At 39.4% G+C, this 15,826-nt stretch overlaps 1 protein-coding gene across 6 annotated transcripts in view; it reads left to right on the top strand.

Annotated features, from left to right (window-relative positions):
* METTL24 (methyltransferase like 24) overlaps positions 1-15,826 on the top strand; it is a 119,145-nt gene that overhangs the window by 6,435 nt on the left and 96,884 nt on the right. For 3 of the 6 annotated variants that reach the window (XM_054254324.2, XM_078369944.1, XM_035296503.3), the window contains one exon: positions 8,236-8,378. The exons of 2 other annotated variants lie outside the window; for them this stretch is intronic. In XM_054254324.2, coding sequence (XP_054110299.1) covers positions 8,361-8,378 — 18 coding nt within the window. In that variant the 5' untranslated portion in view covers positions 8,236-8,360. Of the gene's footprint in view, positions 1-8,034; positions 8,092-8,235; positions 8,379-15,826 lie in introns of those variants that run through there. One more of the 6 variants, XM_054254323.2, reaches the window with a different exon arrangement.

Genomic DNA, 15,826 nt, shown 5'->3' with positions numbered 1-15,826 from the left:
TCTTCTCCCTCAAGTGCTGTTATAATACAGCTCACCTCACTGGACTCCAGGGCTTGGTCTCTTTGATATTCACCCTGGATCAGCCAGCTCAGGACACTTGACTTAAACAAAGGCAAAGGTCCCTGCCCTATCCTGGAAACCATTCTTAGAGAAAAGAGAAACTTTAAGTTACCATAGGAAGGCAAGTCCTTGGCATACCATAACTATTCAGTATAATTTTTATACAGTTTTGCCCTTAGGTTTTTGTGTTTCTCATATTTTATTGTATTATTTCAACCAGCCCTTGGACTTATCTAGAAATACAGTATAAGGTAGTTTTGGTTTTACTAATCCTAGACCCTGACATCAATGTGTGTGTGTGTGTGTGTGTGTGTGTGTGTGTGTGTGTGAATATATATATATATCTATACCTAGCTAGCTCTATCTTTCTTTAAATATTAATTATTTCTCTATATATAGTCTTATAGATAGCCTTATTTCCAAGTAGCATTGGTAATAAGTTGGCACCTTGGGTATACTACTGACATTTTAAATTCAGTGAATATATGCACACAAGATCTATGTATAGGTAATATTTTTTGAAGTAAAAAGTTATTTGTGAAGACATTTATTAATTTTTTACTTATTTGTTTATTGTTTTTAGAGACAGGGTCTCACTCTGTTCCCCAGGCTGGAGTGCAGTGGTGCAAACATGGTTCACTGAAGCCTCGACCTCCCAACTCAGGTCTCCCAAGTAACTGGGGCTACAGGCATGAACTACCACACTTGGCTAATTTTTATTTTATTTTATTTTATTTTGTAGAGACAGGGTCTCACTCTGTTGCCCAAGCTAGTCTTGAACTCCTAGGGTCAAGTGATCCTCCCATCTTGGCCTCCCAAAGTTTTGAGATTACAGATGTAAGCCACTGTGCCCAGCCCCCATTTCAAGGACTTTTAATAGAGAATGTATCAGTATTTGGCCCATGATCCCAATTAGTGTTCTCAAACCAAACTTAGAGTCTTATATTCTTTTATTTTTTTTTCTGTCATGCATAGTTACCTTGCAGGAAAAAAAATCTGAAAATTTCTCGAGAGCATCTGGATATTCACAGCCCCCCTTGCAACTGGCTAGCCTGGGATTCTTTAATGCATCATTATTTCTGTATCAGTTAGGACTCTGGGTTGCAAGTGACAATCCCAACTGAAACTAGTACAAACGGGGATTGATTGAAACCCTACTAGAGAGAAAAAGAAGAGCTGCAGAAACCAGGAAGGCTCTGGAGAGCCTTTTTACAACTAAAATGAGCACTGAAGACCTTAGTTATCTGTATCAGCCACTACTACAGATGTAGTGGGTATTTATTATTCTTTTTGGTCACACCTTTGAATATCTTTCCTGTGTGTGAGGAATTCTCTGCCTTCCTAAGAAACAACAACAAAAAAAATCGTTCCCACTTTTCTTTGCACCCAAAGTGCATTCATGTGACCTAGGCTTCATTTAGATACACCTGCATGAGAATTTGGATTGTACCCTACAGATGCAAAGCAGGTGGTACTAGGGCCACAGAGTAGCTCAGTGGCCGAGGTTCTAGCAGAGGCATCCAGAGCTCAGGGTAGTGTCCATGCCCAGCAGTGAGGCTGTGCTGTCTACACTGGCATGTCTGGAGGTGGTGTCTCTACCCTTGAGATTCTGTAAGCGAATAAATCTTTAATCGATTCCTTTTCTGCTTACTTAGCCAGAGTGATTTCTATTGTTTACAACTAAGAACGTTGGCAGACCAATACATTAGAACTGGCAGTCTGGAAGGTTACAACTGTAACTTTTCCTTTTCAATTTTGCTTACGTCTATTTAATACTGATTTTGGAACATGGTGATCGAGGGAGCAAGTGAACTATGGGCTGAAGGCCCTTTCCCTGACAAGATAATAACATTTCACTTCAGATACTAAATTACACCAATCTGCTAACTTATTACTAGATAAACTCAATTTAATCAACACCAAGCCCTTTTTTCATGGCACCATGTGCCTGAGGCATTGGGTGGGAGAGGCCAGTTTAGGCTGTGGTCACAAACAACGCTCCAGCCTCAGGGCTCATGCTAGCAGAGGTTTATTTCTTGCTTGTGCCAGATATCTGTTGCGGGGGTGGGGCATTGCTTTGTGCTGTCACTGCATCTCTCTGGACCCCAGGCTAGCAGTGCAGCTGCCATCTGGAACGTTGCTGGTCACCTTGGCAGAGGAGGGGTGAATGCTCTGGAGGATATTTGCGTGGCATTATTAAAAGCCCTAGCCTGGAAGCAGCACTCATTACCTCTGCTCACAATCCAATGGTCAGAGCCAGTTGCTCAGCCCCGCCCAAAGCCAGAGGGACCATCCTGCTGTGCCACAGTCAGGGAGGTGGAGATGTGTGGTGAACAATGCTGAAGATCACCACAGTGTGGTAACCCTTCAATCATCCGTGTCTAAATGGACATCATCCAGGTCATGTTTCACATTCGCTGTTTTGAACGCCTCACTGAATTTGCATATTTGACAGTATTGAATACAGCACGGGAGCCTCTTTTCAGGGGACTGAGATCTAAAACGAAGCAGACGTCTAAATTTAGCCGAACCGTGAAATAAAACAAGACTCCATTTACATCTTATAAACAGTGCCATGGTGCATCCTGGAGTTTGTTAAAGGCAATGATTCTTGTTGACATTGTTTATGTTAGATTCTTTGCACAAAGCAGGGGTGGGATGGTGGTCTCCTGGTCTTTTTCTCTGGAGGGAGAATAAAGCAAATTATTTGAATAAATAAAGTCATGAGCATAAATGGGCCAAAGACCACTGATGAGATGAATCAAACTCCATGTCAGTTCATCTTCACGACCATCACTTATTTTTAGTTGGAGCTTGTTGAACGACTCCCAAACATGTTTTCAGAATCCGGCCACAAATCAGAGGCAATATTCGTGCTTTATAGCGTTTGCTATTGTGCATGATGCGACAGCAAGTCATTTTATTTTGTTTTTCATGTACTTTGACTACAGCACAGTCACTTAAAAATCCTGATTAGCAAAATACATGCTCATTCAGCTCAGAGTAATTAGGCCATAGGAGGAAGTCTCTTCCTTCAGCAGTTTTGGGAGTAGATTATGGGAGAAGTCAGTGAAAGTAATGCATGGGATCTTGGGACCTCTTTACATGGTTTTACAAATTTCATGAAAATACTTCAGTGTGGTACAGCCTCATCTATAAGATGGGCTCATATTTCCATACTTGCAGTCAGCAGTTTAAATTCTGCTCTCCTACTTACTGAATATGGACAAGTGGCATATTCTCTCTGAACTTGAGTTTCTTCCTTTGAAAGTTAGTAATACTTAACTCACAGGGTTGTTGTGAAGATGAAATGAGAGCAGGTAGGTGAAAGCACCTTGCAGGTGTCCTGGCCCATGAAAATAGTTCAATGAATATGGTCTGTGTTCAGTGTTGTGTTTCCAGCTGGGGCACTGGCCTGTGCATACCAAAAAGATATAGATGTGTGTGCTTGTGGTGAGTAAAGCCCAATATTCATTGCAATTTTTAATATTTCTTTTATTGTCCTTGATATGTAAAGCATATGTAATACGCTCAGGGATCAGAGGAGTTAGAATTTTTCTTTTTAATCTGAAATAAAAGCTAGCCATAACTAGTACATTTTTGTTAGTGTTTGTATTATAAATGTATTCCCCATAAAACTCATTTATTATGAAATTATTAAAGCTTATTGTTCACATTAGTTTGTGATTTTTTTTTTCCTCTCAGAACTAATTACAAATATCTTTTACAACATTCTGTTCAACGATTTTGGTCCATAGTAGAATTGACAGTATAAATAGTATTCCAGGGTTTTGAAATACAATTTTCCCTCAGAAGAATGTTTACAAATTTCCTATTAACTGGGTCACTTACTACCGTACTCTGTTACCTCTTTAGTTCAAGGGAGACCAGCTGAAGTAATTGTGTGTTAAAGAGCTAATTTGCTAAATTGTTTTTCTGGTCCTGTCTTCCACATTTTACTCAATTAAGTGTATATTATTATACTTGGTATTTTATATACATTTTAAGGATAAACTCGATCAACACAATTAATAAAGTCTAAGTATCAGGGTTGCATGTGGTTTTATGGGGAATATAATTTCTTCAAGCAGCTTATAATTTAAGAGCGGGGTGGGAGAGGAGCCCATTGTATAGGAGATTTGCATATATTCTTTCATTTAATTCTCAAGACAAAACCTTGAGGTAGGAATTGTCCTCATTTTGCAGACAGGGAAGTCAGGGCTCAACACTTCAATAAATTTGGGCAAGACACAGCTATAAGGGATGAAATGAAGGTTTAAACTAAAAATCCATGATTTTTTTTTTTTCTATATTTCCCTGCTGAGAAGGAAGCTAACAACAAATTCTCATAGAGAGTGTATTCTTTGCCAGATAAAAATTAAAATCTTATAAACAAGAGGCACTGCAAAGTTAAAAGAAAGTCATAGTCTGGGAGAGGATATCTGCAATGTATAGCACCAATAAAGGATCAATATCCACAATTTTAAAAGAACAGCAACAAAGTGAAAAAAACAACTGAACAGAAAAATAAATGAGAAATCAGGGATTAACAGGAGGAAAGCTGAAAAGTCAAAACATATACATTTACATATAATGGTGATTAATAAGAAGGGGAAGAAAATCAAAACACAATGAGATTGTATTTCACCCCTATCATATTGAAAAAAATACAAATGTCTGATTGAAAAACAAGATTGATGGCCAGGCTCGGTGGCTCATGCCTGTAATCCTAGCACTTTGGGAGGCTGAGATGGGTGTATCACTTGAGGTCAGGTGTTTGAGACCAGCCTCAACAACATGGCAAACCCCCATCTCTACTAAAAATACAAAAATTAGCTGAGTGTGATAGCACAGGCCTGTAATCCCAGCTACTTGGAAGGCTGAGGCAGGAGAATCACTTGAACCCAGGAGGTGGAGGCTGCAGTGAACCAAAATTGTGCTGTTGCACTCCAGCCTGGGTAACAGAGCAAGACTCTATCTAAAAAAAAAAAAAAAAAAAATGGATTGAGAATAATATAGGGACAAAGGAACTGCTTATTACACTGCATCATCCAAAGTAGCTCCCTATCCCCACTCCTCCAATATATTCTCTTATTTTCTCCATCGCACTACCGCTCTCTGACAATTTTTTCTTGCTTTAACTTTTGTTTGCAGTCTCATCCCCTTGAAGGCAGGGACCTCATCTGGCTTACTCACCACGATATCTCCAGTGACTATGATAGTTCTGGCACGTAGTAGGTTCTCAGGAAATACTGGCTGAAAGAATGGTTGTTTCTATCACTGGGGTACTAGACCGATGGGTTTGAGGAACAGCTGGATCTTTCAAGCGCTGCTTCAAAGTCCATTTGAGGTCTCTAATTTCTGAATCAGGGTATTGCATTACAGACTCTTAGCACAGATAGCTCAGCATTCAATTTGCTTCAGATAACGGTGGCTGCAGAACAGAAGTTGAGAACCACATGTAGCCTATGTTCAGCCCATAAGCTAAGAATGGTTTCTACAGATGAATGTTTGTAATCAATTTGATGTTAGGAAACACTAACATCAAAGTTTGTTTTTTGTTTTGTTTGTTTATAACTTTTAAGTTCAGGGGTACATGTGCAGGTTCACTAAATAGGTAAACTTGTGTCCTGGGGGCTTGTTTTATAGATTATTTCATCACCGAGGTACTAAGCCTGGTACTCAATAGTTATTTTGTCTGCTTCTCTCCCTCCTGCCACCTTCCTCCCTCAAGTAGGTCCTAGTCAGTGTCTGTTGTTCCCTTTTGTGTGTCTATGAGTTCTCATCATTTAGCTCCCATTTACAGGTAAGAATATGTGGTATTTGGTTTTCTGTTCCTGCATTAGTTTGCTAAGTATAATGGCCTCCAGCTCCATCCATGTTCCTGCAAAATATGTGGTCTCATTCTTTTTTATGGCTGCATAATAGTCCATATGTGTATGTACCACATTTTCTTTATCCAGTCTATCATTGATGGGCATTTAGGTTGATTCCATGTCTTTGCTATTGTGAATAGTGCTGCAGTGAACACTCACGTGCATGTGTATTTATGGTAGAGTGATTTATATCCCACTGGCTGCATACCCAGTAACAGGATTGCTGAATTGAATGGTAGTTCTGCTTTTAGCTCTTTGAGGAATTGCCACACTGCTTTCCACAATGGTTGAACTAATTTACATTCCCACCAACAGTGTATAAATGTTTCCTTTTCTCCACGACATCGCCAGCATCTGTTATTTTTTGACTTTTTAGTAATAACCATTCTTACTGGTGTGAGATGGTATCTCATTGTGGTTTTGATTTACATTTCTCTAATGATTCATAATATTGAGCTTTTTTTTTGTTCATATGCTTGCTGGCTGCATGTAAGTATTCATTAGAGAAGTGTCTGTTCATGACCTTTGCCCACTTTTTAATGGGGCTGCTTTTTTTCTTATAAATTTAAGTTCCTTATAGATGCTGGATATTAGACCTATATCAGATGCATAGCTGCAGACATTTTCTCCTATTCTGTTCAGATTGTTTGTTAACTCTATTGATAGTTTCTTCTGCTGTGCAGAAGCTCTTAAGTTTAACTAGATCCCATTCGTCAATCTTTGCTTTTGTTGTGTATGCTTTTGGCATCTTTGTCATTCCATCTGTCATTGTTCATTCCTATGTCCAGGATAGTATTGCTTAGGTTGTCTTCCAGGGTTTTTTATAGTTACATTTAATATAGCTATATTTAAGTCTTTGATCCATCTTTAGTTGGTTTTTGTATATGGTATAAGGAAGGGGTCTAGTTTTAGTCTTCGGTATATGGCTAGCCAGTTATGCCAGCACCATTTATTGAGTGAAGAGTCCTTTCCCCATTGCTTGGGAAACACTAACTTTGAACTCCAATGGAAAGAAATGCTATCAATAAATAAATTTCAGTCTTTTAATGAACAGATCTGTATTACTAAAAATTGTGCACAATTGTTTAATTTCATCCATTAAAATGTTGCAGAAATTTCTCTTATGTAAGTACCTATTTATTAATAATATTTTTGATTTTGCTTCTTGGCTCACAAAGGTTAAATTATTTACTGTGTGGCCTTTTTCAGAAAATCTTTGCCAACTCCTGCTACAAAAGTGGCCTCAGGGCCTCTTAGCCGTGACTGTGATAGGAGGGTGGGTGAGAAAAAAACTTCAGTGGACCCAGTCATGTCCAGGAGATTCTTGTGCCAGAGTTTTTCCATCTGCAACGTGAGAACAGTCCTAGACTTCCACACGGCACTGAGAGAATGTTTTGGTACTCTCTGACCATTCATGGGAATGGCACCATAACGTCTTGAAGGTCAAGAGTCCATTGTTAAGCAGTGAACATTAACATGATAAATCTTGGATTTGCCTCCTACTCCCTGTTACCCACCTTTATAACATAACTGTTGTGTTGTTAGGCAGATTATAGTATGAAAGGCAGGTGATCTCATCTCTTCCAGCTTTTGGGGTCACCCTTTTTCCTAATACTTAAAATGGCTTGAACCATGTACTCTAAGTTCTGTACCTTTTCTTCCCTCCGATATTCTGATAATAATGGGGCTTACCCTTCCCAGTCATGTCTCTTTGAATTCCTGCTGCTAGCTCAGTATTTCACCTCTGACCACTGCTGTCTCCTCTTCACTCTGCATTGCCCACTTCTCTAATATTCCAGAGTGACACCCACACAGGCCTTACTGAAGGTCTCAGGGAAAAGCAGGAAGATATCAACGTGGTTCAAAACAGAAATCAACTAAAACTGATTGAAGTTTTCTTGGCCGTTGGGATTTCTTACAGGTTGTTTTTTCTTCTTAGGCCCCTGATCCATTGTTCCTGCCTTCTTTTATCTACACATCAATCCCTTTTCCATTTTCAAGCCTTCAACCACCCCCACTTCTTACCTTGCTCTAGCAAATAAATGTCATTTTCTTCCTCAGGCAATTTAGCTTCCTCTGTTTTCCCCTTTCCTTACAGGCCTATCCTAGACATGAATTACACCACTCTGGCAGAAAGCAGAATTGGCCTCAATGAGTGAGTGTTTTCAATCATCCTGTTTCCTCTATCCTCTGGACTATTAGACAATCTATAAAATGTGCTCAGCACAGTGCCTTGTGCATAGGAAGTACTCGTTACTCATTATATGTTCATTGTTTTTTTACTTTTTTTTTTTTTGAGGTGGAGATTCACTCTTGTTGCCCAGACTGGAGGGCAATGGCACTATCTTGGCTCACTGCAACCTCTGCCTCCCAGGTTCAAGTGATTCTCTTGCGTCAGCCTCCCAAGTAGCTGGGATTACAGGCATGCACCACCACGCCCAGGTAATTTTGTATTTTTAGTAGAGACTGGGTTTCTCCATGTTGGTCAGGCTGGTATTGCACTCCCAGCTTCAGGTGATCCATCCGCCTTGGCCTCCCAAAGTGTGGAGATTACTGGCATGAGCCACCATGCCGGCCTCATTGTTCTTATTATAAAGAGGATTGTGCCAACTGAGGCCCAGTGCTGGTCTCCTCATCCTAGCTACGGCTACTGCTGTGTTATGGTGCAGGGGAGGTATATTATTAGTGGTACTTTGAGAGCAGCAATATATTGCTTCACACAGAACCTTTTTGTCCCTTTCTACCTGTCTTCATTTTCTCCTTTGACTTTTGGGGTTCTTGGTGAACTATCTTTCTTTCTGTCTGCCATGGAAATGGGTACACAGAGGGTGATGACATAAACTTTAGGGTTAAAACATGCCCAGAAATGACCCAGCAATTGCATTCCAGGTGTATACCTAAGATAACTGAAAATATGTTTACACAAAACTTGTTCATGAATATTCATAGTGGCATTATTCATAGTAGCCAAAAGTTGGAAACCATCCAAATGTCTATCAGCTGTTGAATGGGTACACAAAATGTGGTATACCCCATACAGTGGAAACTTATTCAGCTATTAAATGCAATGAAGCTCTGATAGCTGCTACAACGTGGATGAACCTTGAAACTTAATGCTAAGTAAAAACAAACGCAAATGGCCACATATTGCATTACTCATTTTTTAAGGAAATGTCCAGAATAGGCAAATCTAGAGAGACAGAAAGTAGATTAGTGGTTGTCAGAGGTGGGGGGTAGTGGGGAATGGGAAGTGACTGCTACTTGGAAGGGAGTTTCTTTTGGGGTGATGAAAGTATTCTGGAATTAGATAATGGTGTCAGTTGCACAAGCTGTATATATGCTAAAAGTCTCAGTGAAATGGTAAATTTAAAATAGTAAATTTTGTGGTATGTGAATTATATCTCCATTTTTAAACAAATGCTCAGAAGTCTGTGGAATGCATGACAGGTGTGAAAGTACATGATTTTCTCTGCTCGGATAAAGAGAAATGAACTGTGAGTGCACCCTGGGACTTCAGCCTGATGGTACTCACTTGTGAGCACAGGCGTGTTCAGCAGAAATGTGGAGCCCACGTGCTGGCCTCCCTAGGTAGCACCTGGCCTGGCCTCTCAGGAATCTTCTTCTGGCTGCTGGTTAACTTCATGATGCTCCCTCTCCCAACAGCTCCCAGGCATGGCAGATGCATTGCAGAATCAGATACACACAGCCTTACATTAGAAACATAGGAGTTTGCTGTTTGTCAGAGGAGAGAGAGCCTCAAGCTGCCATCACTGTGAGCTTGCTGACCTCCTAGTGCATTAGCTTTTTACTGAAGCACTGACACTGAGCACCAGGGGGTTGTCAAAAGATGTGGCCAGGCGGCTGTCAGCCCATTGTACCTCTTATGCAAGGGAGCGCTTGTTCTGCTAAGGATTTCAGCTACCTTGGCCCTTCTTTCTCACTGTCATTCTCACGCAGATAACCGTTGTCACCTCATTCTAATGACTTATGTGCAAGAAGCATACTATGCATTTTGGAAGGCTTTTGTGTTAAAAAGAGAACAGCAGTTACAGTACCTTGCTTTTAGATAGCTCCTAGCTTACAAAGGCTTGCTCTGTTGTTATCCCAAGTGATTCTCATGATCGCCTTACGAGTGAGATGGATGTTATTTCCATTTTACCAAGAAGGAATCTGGTTAAATTACTGGATTGAAAGAAATTGAGATTATAATCCAGGTCAGATAAGGTCAGATTTCGTGTTGTTTCTGCTCTATACTGAGACTGCCTCTATGCTGAAATCTGGATCTCAGAAAAATATGTCGATTACTATACATTTTAGGTTTGATATTAGGCTTCTTAGAAATCTTCCTAATGAATGAATATATCTTAAAGCTTAATTTCAGCGATTTTGTCAGGTTGGCATTTCAAGTATGTCTTACATTTCTTAAAAACAAATTTGAACTGGTTATATAATTATGAGAGGGCATGTTCTTTAGTGAATATTCATTTTGCTCAAAAATAGTAGAAAATGATTTATCTAATGTGCACTTAGAGGAACCTCAATCAGGGGCAGATAGCTACATCAGTTTTGAAATCGAAATGCTTGAATTTCTTTGGATACCCTGGTTACAGAGAGTTGTTTTGGAAAATCTGAATGCTTGGGCCTTGTTCCTGGACAGAAAATGTTCTTATTTATAAAACCAAATTACCAGCACAGATTGGAGCCTGTTTTACACATACAACATTGTATCCTTTCTTGTTATGGTCATGTGTTTAGACAAGACACAGGAGAAAACAGTGCTATCTTTATGTTTAATCTGTAATTTTAAAATCGTAAGTAAGCCACAATGCTGACAATTAAAATAAATACGTGTATATTTGTTCAAGCTATTAACTTAATAGGAAAAACAGACATAAAATGCCCTTCATGGTTTTTTTTTTTTAATGTTTTAATAATAAAACCACATAGGAATGTGTGAGAAGTAGGGTAAGGGAAATTGGAAATTTACTTTTCTGTCTTTTATCTGAGGAATTCTTAGGTTATAGTTATTTTGAAACCCAAACTTTTCAGTGTAAAAATAGAAGTGAAGAAAGAGGAACAGATTGGAGTCTGGGAAAAAAGAAGAACAGAGAGAACATACAGCAGGAAGGCTGTGTACTGGGGAATGCCGTGTTCAGCCTCATCTCAGATTTCCTCAGACTGTGGAGATGGTGAAGACTTGAACGGAGAACAGTGGTTCTCCATGTTTTTGAGTTACAAAATGTTGGTGAAAACAATTTGATGGAAGCTGTGGACAAGCGCTCCAGAATACTGAACATTTGCACACATGCACATTCATTTACAGTGGATTTCAGGAGCTTTGTGATTCTCATGAAGGTCGCTCATGAAGAGGGGTTCAGACTTGTCCATAGGAGTTTTCAGAATACAGATACCTAGGCCTCTCCTAGCCCAGGGCTCCTGTGATGGACCACTCTGGCAGGGAGGCATGAGTGCCAGGGTAAGACATGGCCCATGATGGTTGTGATGGTTGATTTCTAAACTTGGCATAGAGAGTTCAGTAACCGGTGTTCATCTTTAACTGAGAGCTGCCCCCGTGTGATGGGCTTCTCTATTCTGGAATCACTTCACTGCTGGCTGGGCTGAACCCTCAGGAGGTGGACCTGCTGTCCTGGACAACAGCCCTTAGAGTCAGGACCCCTCCTGTCCACCCAACACCTTTGCCCCTCAGCATCCTTGGCCTGGCCTAGTTAACTCCTCATGGTGCCAGGTGTGTGAGAGCCTTGGATCCCTTAAGTTAGACCTTAAAGAGGATCTCTGTTGTTTTTTTTTTCAGGATAGTAGCCAATGGTTCTTCCCTGCTATTGACGTTTGTGTTGTTTCATTTGTAAATAACTGCTTGTTCTAAGCTGTAAAAATGATGAATGCCTAAACGGTCTTTAAAGGTGGGAAAATTCATAGCTTCTTGAGAAAATAAATATAAAGGAAGTTATGGGTCATCTCTTCAACCTTGTCTACATCCTGATGTGTGTTCAATTCCTCCAGCTAGGCACCAACATTACTCTGGCATCTTCTAAGTTGATTAATAAATAACATTGCACTGTCTCTATCTATATACTTGTGTCATCTCTGCAACCATTTAATTAATAAGTGAGTAGAAGCCTCACATCAATTTGTAGTAATTGATCAGTTATATACAATAAAATGTAGTTAAAACAGTAAATCACAAAAATATATATAGACCATGTATTTTAACTGAAAATATATACATGTATATTTGTTTGCCAATCTTTTGTTGTGTGTATTACCCCTGGCTGGAGTTATGATCTTTCTTGCATGAAGCCATCTAAACTATATCACCCAGCCTTCCCAGTTTTGATTTTTCTAAGTGGAGCAAGAATTTGACACTCGTGAACAATCTAAGTGCAGAACACCTCCAGATTTGAGTGATTTTGTTATTCTGTTTTACAGTTACTTCACCCATACTTAATACCTATTTAGAAATAGCACCTAGCCTTTATTGACGTGTTTCTTAATAGAAGAGAGAACCCATTTTCTTTCTGTGCACACATTTCACTGGCTTACCTAATTTTCAATTAAATTATGTCTTTTCAGTAACTTGTACAACTGATAAGAACTGGTTTTGGAGCAAGCCAAATGACTCCTATGGGGAAAATTAACCAAGCTGTTAGCAGCAAGAGCACACAGGGAGGATTCTGAGTTGGTTTTGTAGAGACAGATGAAGAGTGCTTCTACTGCAATATTATTGACGAAAATAAAAGTTGTGCACCATGTTTTAAGGTATATTGAAGCTACTTTATTTTACTTGTAAAATAAATTCCTATAAGGAGGAATGCATTTAGTTAACTTTAAGAGAGTCTGCACAACATCACTCTCCAGGATGGATGACTAGAAGTAGACCAGACCAGTTATGATCAGGAGGTTATCTCTGAGAGGTCATCTCTGTAGGATCAATCTTCTATGACAAACACTGTTTTCATCTTGACCTTCACCAACTACTTTTTCTGCATTTAACCAATAACATTTTCATAAGAAATATTGATAGTTTCAACATTACATACCAACAGTCTTTGGAATTATGAAAGCCAACTTTCAGTATTCTAGAATAATTAGCTCAGTGCTCTAACCTTATGATTTCAAGTAAAGAGCTTACACAGATTTAGTGTAAAGTTTATTATAACTGATACGTAAATATTTAACTTTTTAACCTATTAGAAACAAATGCTAATTTTTAATGAAGTGTTTTAAATTCTCAAAAATGCTTCCTTATAGTTTTATTCAGGGTTCCTGCTAAACTACTTGTCATCTCTGATTTTAATTTTAATTCGAACAAAGCTGAATCAAAGACATGTAGGGGTTTTTTTTTTTTTTTTTTTATGGAGTCTTGCTCTGTTGCCCAGGCTGGAGGGCAGTGGCGTGATCTCGGCTCACTGCAACCTCTGCCTCCCAGTCTCAAGCCGGTCTCCTGTCTCAGCCTCCTGAGTAGCTGGGATTATAGGCACATGCCACCAGGCCCAGCTAATTTTTGTACTTTTAGTAGAGATGGGTTTCGCCATGTTGTCCATGATCTCGAACTCCTGACCTCAGGTGATCTGCCTCCCTTGGCTTCCCAAAGTGCTTGGATTACAGTTGTGAGCCACTGCACCCAGCTGACGTGTTGCGTTTATAATAATGTATTTCCACCTAAAGAGTAGTATGTATATTTAGCTAGATTAAGGCATTACTATGAAGCCCAGTTAGTGAATTTCTCTACTTTCTTCCAAAGTCATTAAAACAAATTATCCTCAACCCCAAGGATTATACCATGTTCTTTCTTCCCTGGCATTTAAATCACTGTAAAAATGTCCCTTGGAATCATTTCTGTGGGGGACTGTAAAAGCAGTCAAACACATGGCATCTTCACAGGGCTTGTAGTCTGGTTAGAAAAACAAGATTAATGTACTTGAAACAGATTATACCAAATGTTTCATTAAGTATAAAATGGGAAGTAAAAGTAATAATTGCTGAAGCACCTGCTTTACATGGTCTATTTTGCACTTAGTAGAGGCTTGAAGGGTTAGGAAATTTGAGGGAATATGTGGAACTAAAACTAGAGTCTGAAGAATGATTGGACTCTGAACTGACTAGTGAATAAGCAGGAGAATTCTGGGCCGGAGGGAAAAGGCCCAACACAGTATGTAAGGGGCACGATGCACCAGGGTTTGTTTTGTAACCCGAATTTCCTTATGGTATCTGAGCACTTCTGAACTTCCCTGAATCTGATCTTGGCACTGACTTGTCCTTGGTTATACTTCTTTTCTTTCCCTAGCCAAGAATCTGCATAAGACCAATGGTCTGTTCTAGCCTACCATCCAATCTCGAATCGTGTGGCATCGGGAAAGTGCTATAGGGGTGTATTCGTAACGATCATCATCTCTTTTTTTTTATTCTGTGCGCTCTTTTTTTCTTTTATTTTAGGTTCTAGGGTACATGTAAAGGTTTGTTACATAGGTAAACTTGTATCACAGGGGTTTGCTGTATAGATTATTTCACTACCCAAGTATTGAGCCTAGTACCCAATTGTTATTTTTCTATTCCTTTCCCTTCTCCAACCCTCTACCCTCAAGTAGACCCCAGTGTCTATTATTCCCTTCTTTGTGCCTACGAGTTCTCATCATTTAGCTCTCAATTCTAAGTGAGATAATGCAGTATTTAGTTTTCTGTTCCCGCATTAGTTTGCTAAGCATAAGGGCCTCCAGTTCCACCCATGTTTCTACAAAAGATATGATTTTGTTCTGTTTTATGGCTGCATAGTATTCCATAGTGTATATGTACCACATTTTCTTTATCCAATCTGTCACTGCCTATGCCTATGTCCTGAATGGTTTTGCCTAAATTTTCTTCTAGGGTTTTTATGGTGTTAGGTCTTATGTTTAAGTCTTTAATCCATCTGGAGTTAATTTTAGTGTAAGGTGTCAGGAAGGAGTGCAGTTTCTGCTTTCTGCACATAGCTAGCCAGTTTTCCCGACACTGTTTATTAAACAGCGAATCCTTTCCCCATTGCTTGTTTTTGTCAGATTTGTCAAAGATCAGATGGTTGTAAATATGTTGTGCTGCCTCCGAGGCCTCTGTTCTGTTCCATTGGTCTATATCTCTGTTTTGGTACCAGTACCATGCTGTTTTAATTACTGTAGCCTCATAGTATAGTTTGAAGTCTGGTAGTGTGATGCCTCCCACTTTGTTCTTTTTGCTTAGAATTGACTTGGCTATGTGGGCTCTCTTTTGGTTCCATATGAAGTGTAAGGTGATTTTTTCCAGTTCTGTGAAGAACGTCATTGGTAGCATGATGGGGATAGCATTGAATCTGTAAATTACTTTGGGGAGTATGGCCATTTTCACAATATTGATTCTTCCTAACCATGAACATGGAATGTTTCTTTATCTGTTTGTGTCCTCTCTTATTTCATTGAGCAGTGGTTTATAGTTCTCCTTGAAGAGGTCCTTTACATTCCTTGTTAGTTGTATTCCTAGGTATTTTATTCTCTTTGTAGCAATTGTGAATGGCAGTTTGTTCTTGATTGGCTCTCTTTAAGTCTGTTATTGGTGTATAGGAATGCTTGTGATTTTTGCACATTGATTTTGTATCCTGAGACTTTGCTGAAGTTGCTTATCAGTTTAAGGAGATTTTGGGCTGAGACTATGGGGCCTTCTAGATATACAATCATGTCGTCTGCAAATAGAGATAATTTGGCTTCCTCCTTTCCTATTTCAATACACTTTATTTCTTTTTCTTGCCTGATTGCTCTGGCTAGAACTTCCAGTACTATATTGAATAGGAGTGGTGAGAGAGGGCATTCTTGTCTAGTGCCAGATTTCAAAGGGAATGCTTCCAGTTTTTGCCCATTAAGTATGAT

Source organism: Callithrix jacchus, chromosome 4 (assembly GCF_049354715.1).
Source record: "Callithrix jacchus isolate 240 chromosome 4, calJac240_pri, whole genome shotgun sequence".
NCBI lineage: Eukaryota > Metazoa > Chordata > Mammalia > Primates > Cebidae > Callithrix > Callithrix jacchus.
The sequence above is the reverse complement of the archived record's forward strand: the minus strand, read 5'-3'. Positions and strand labels throughout refer to the sequence as shown.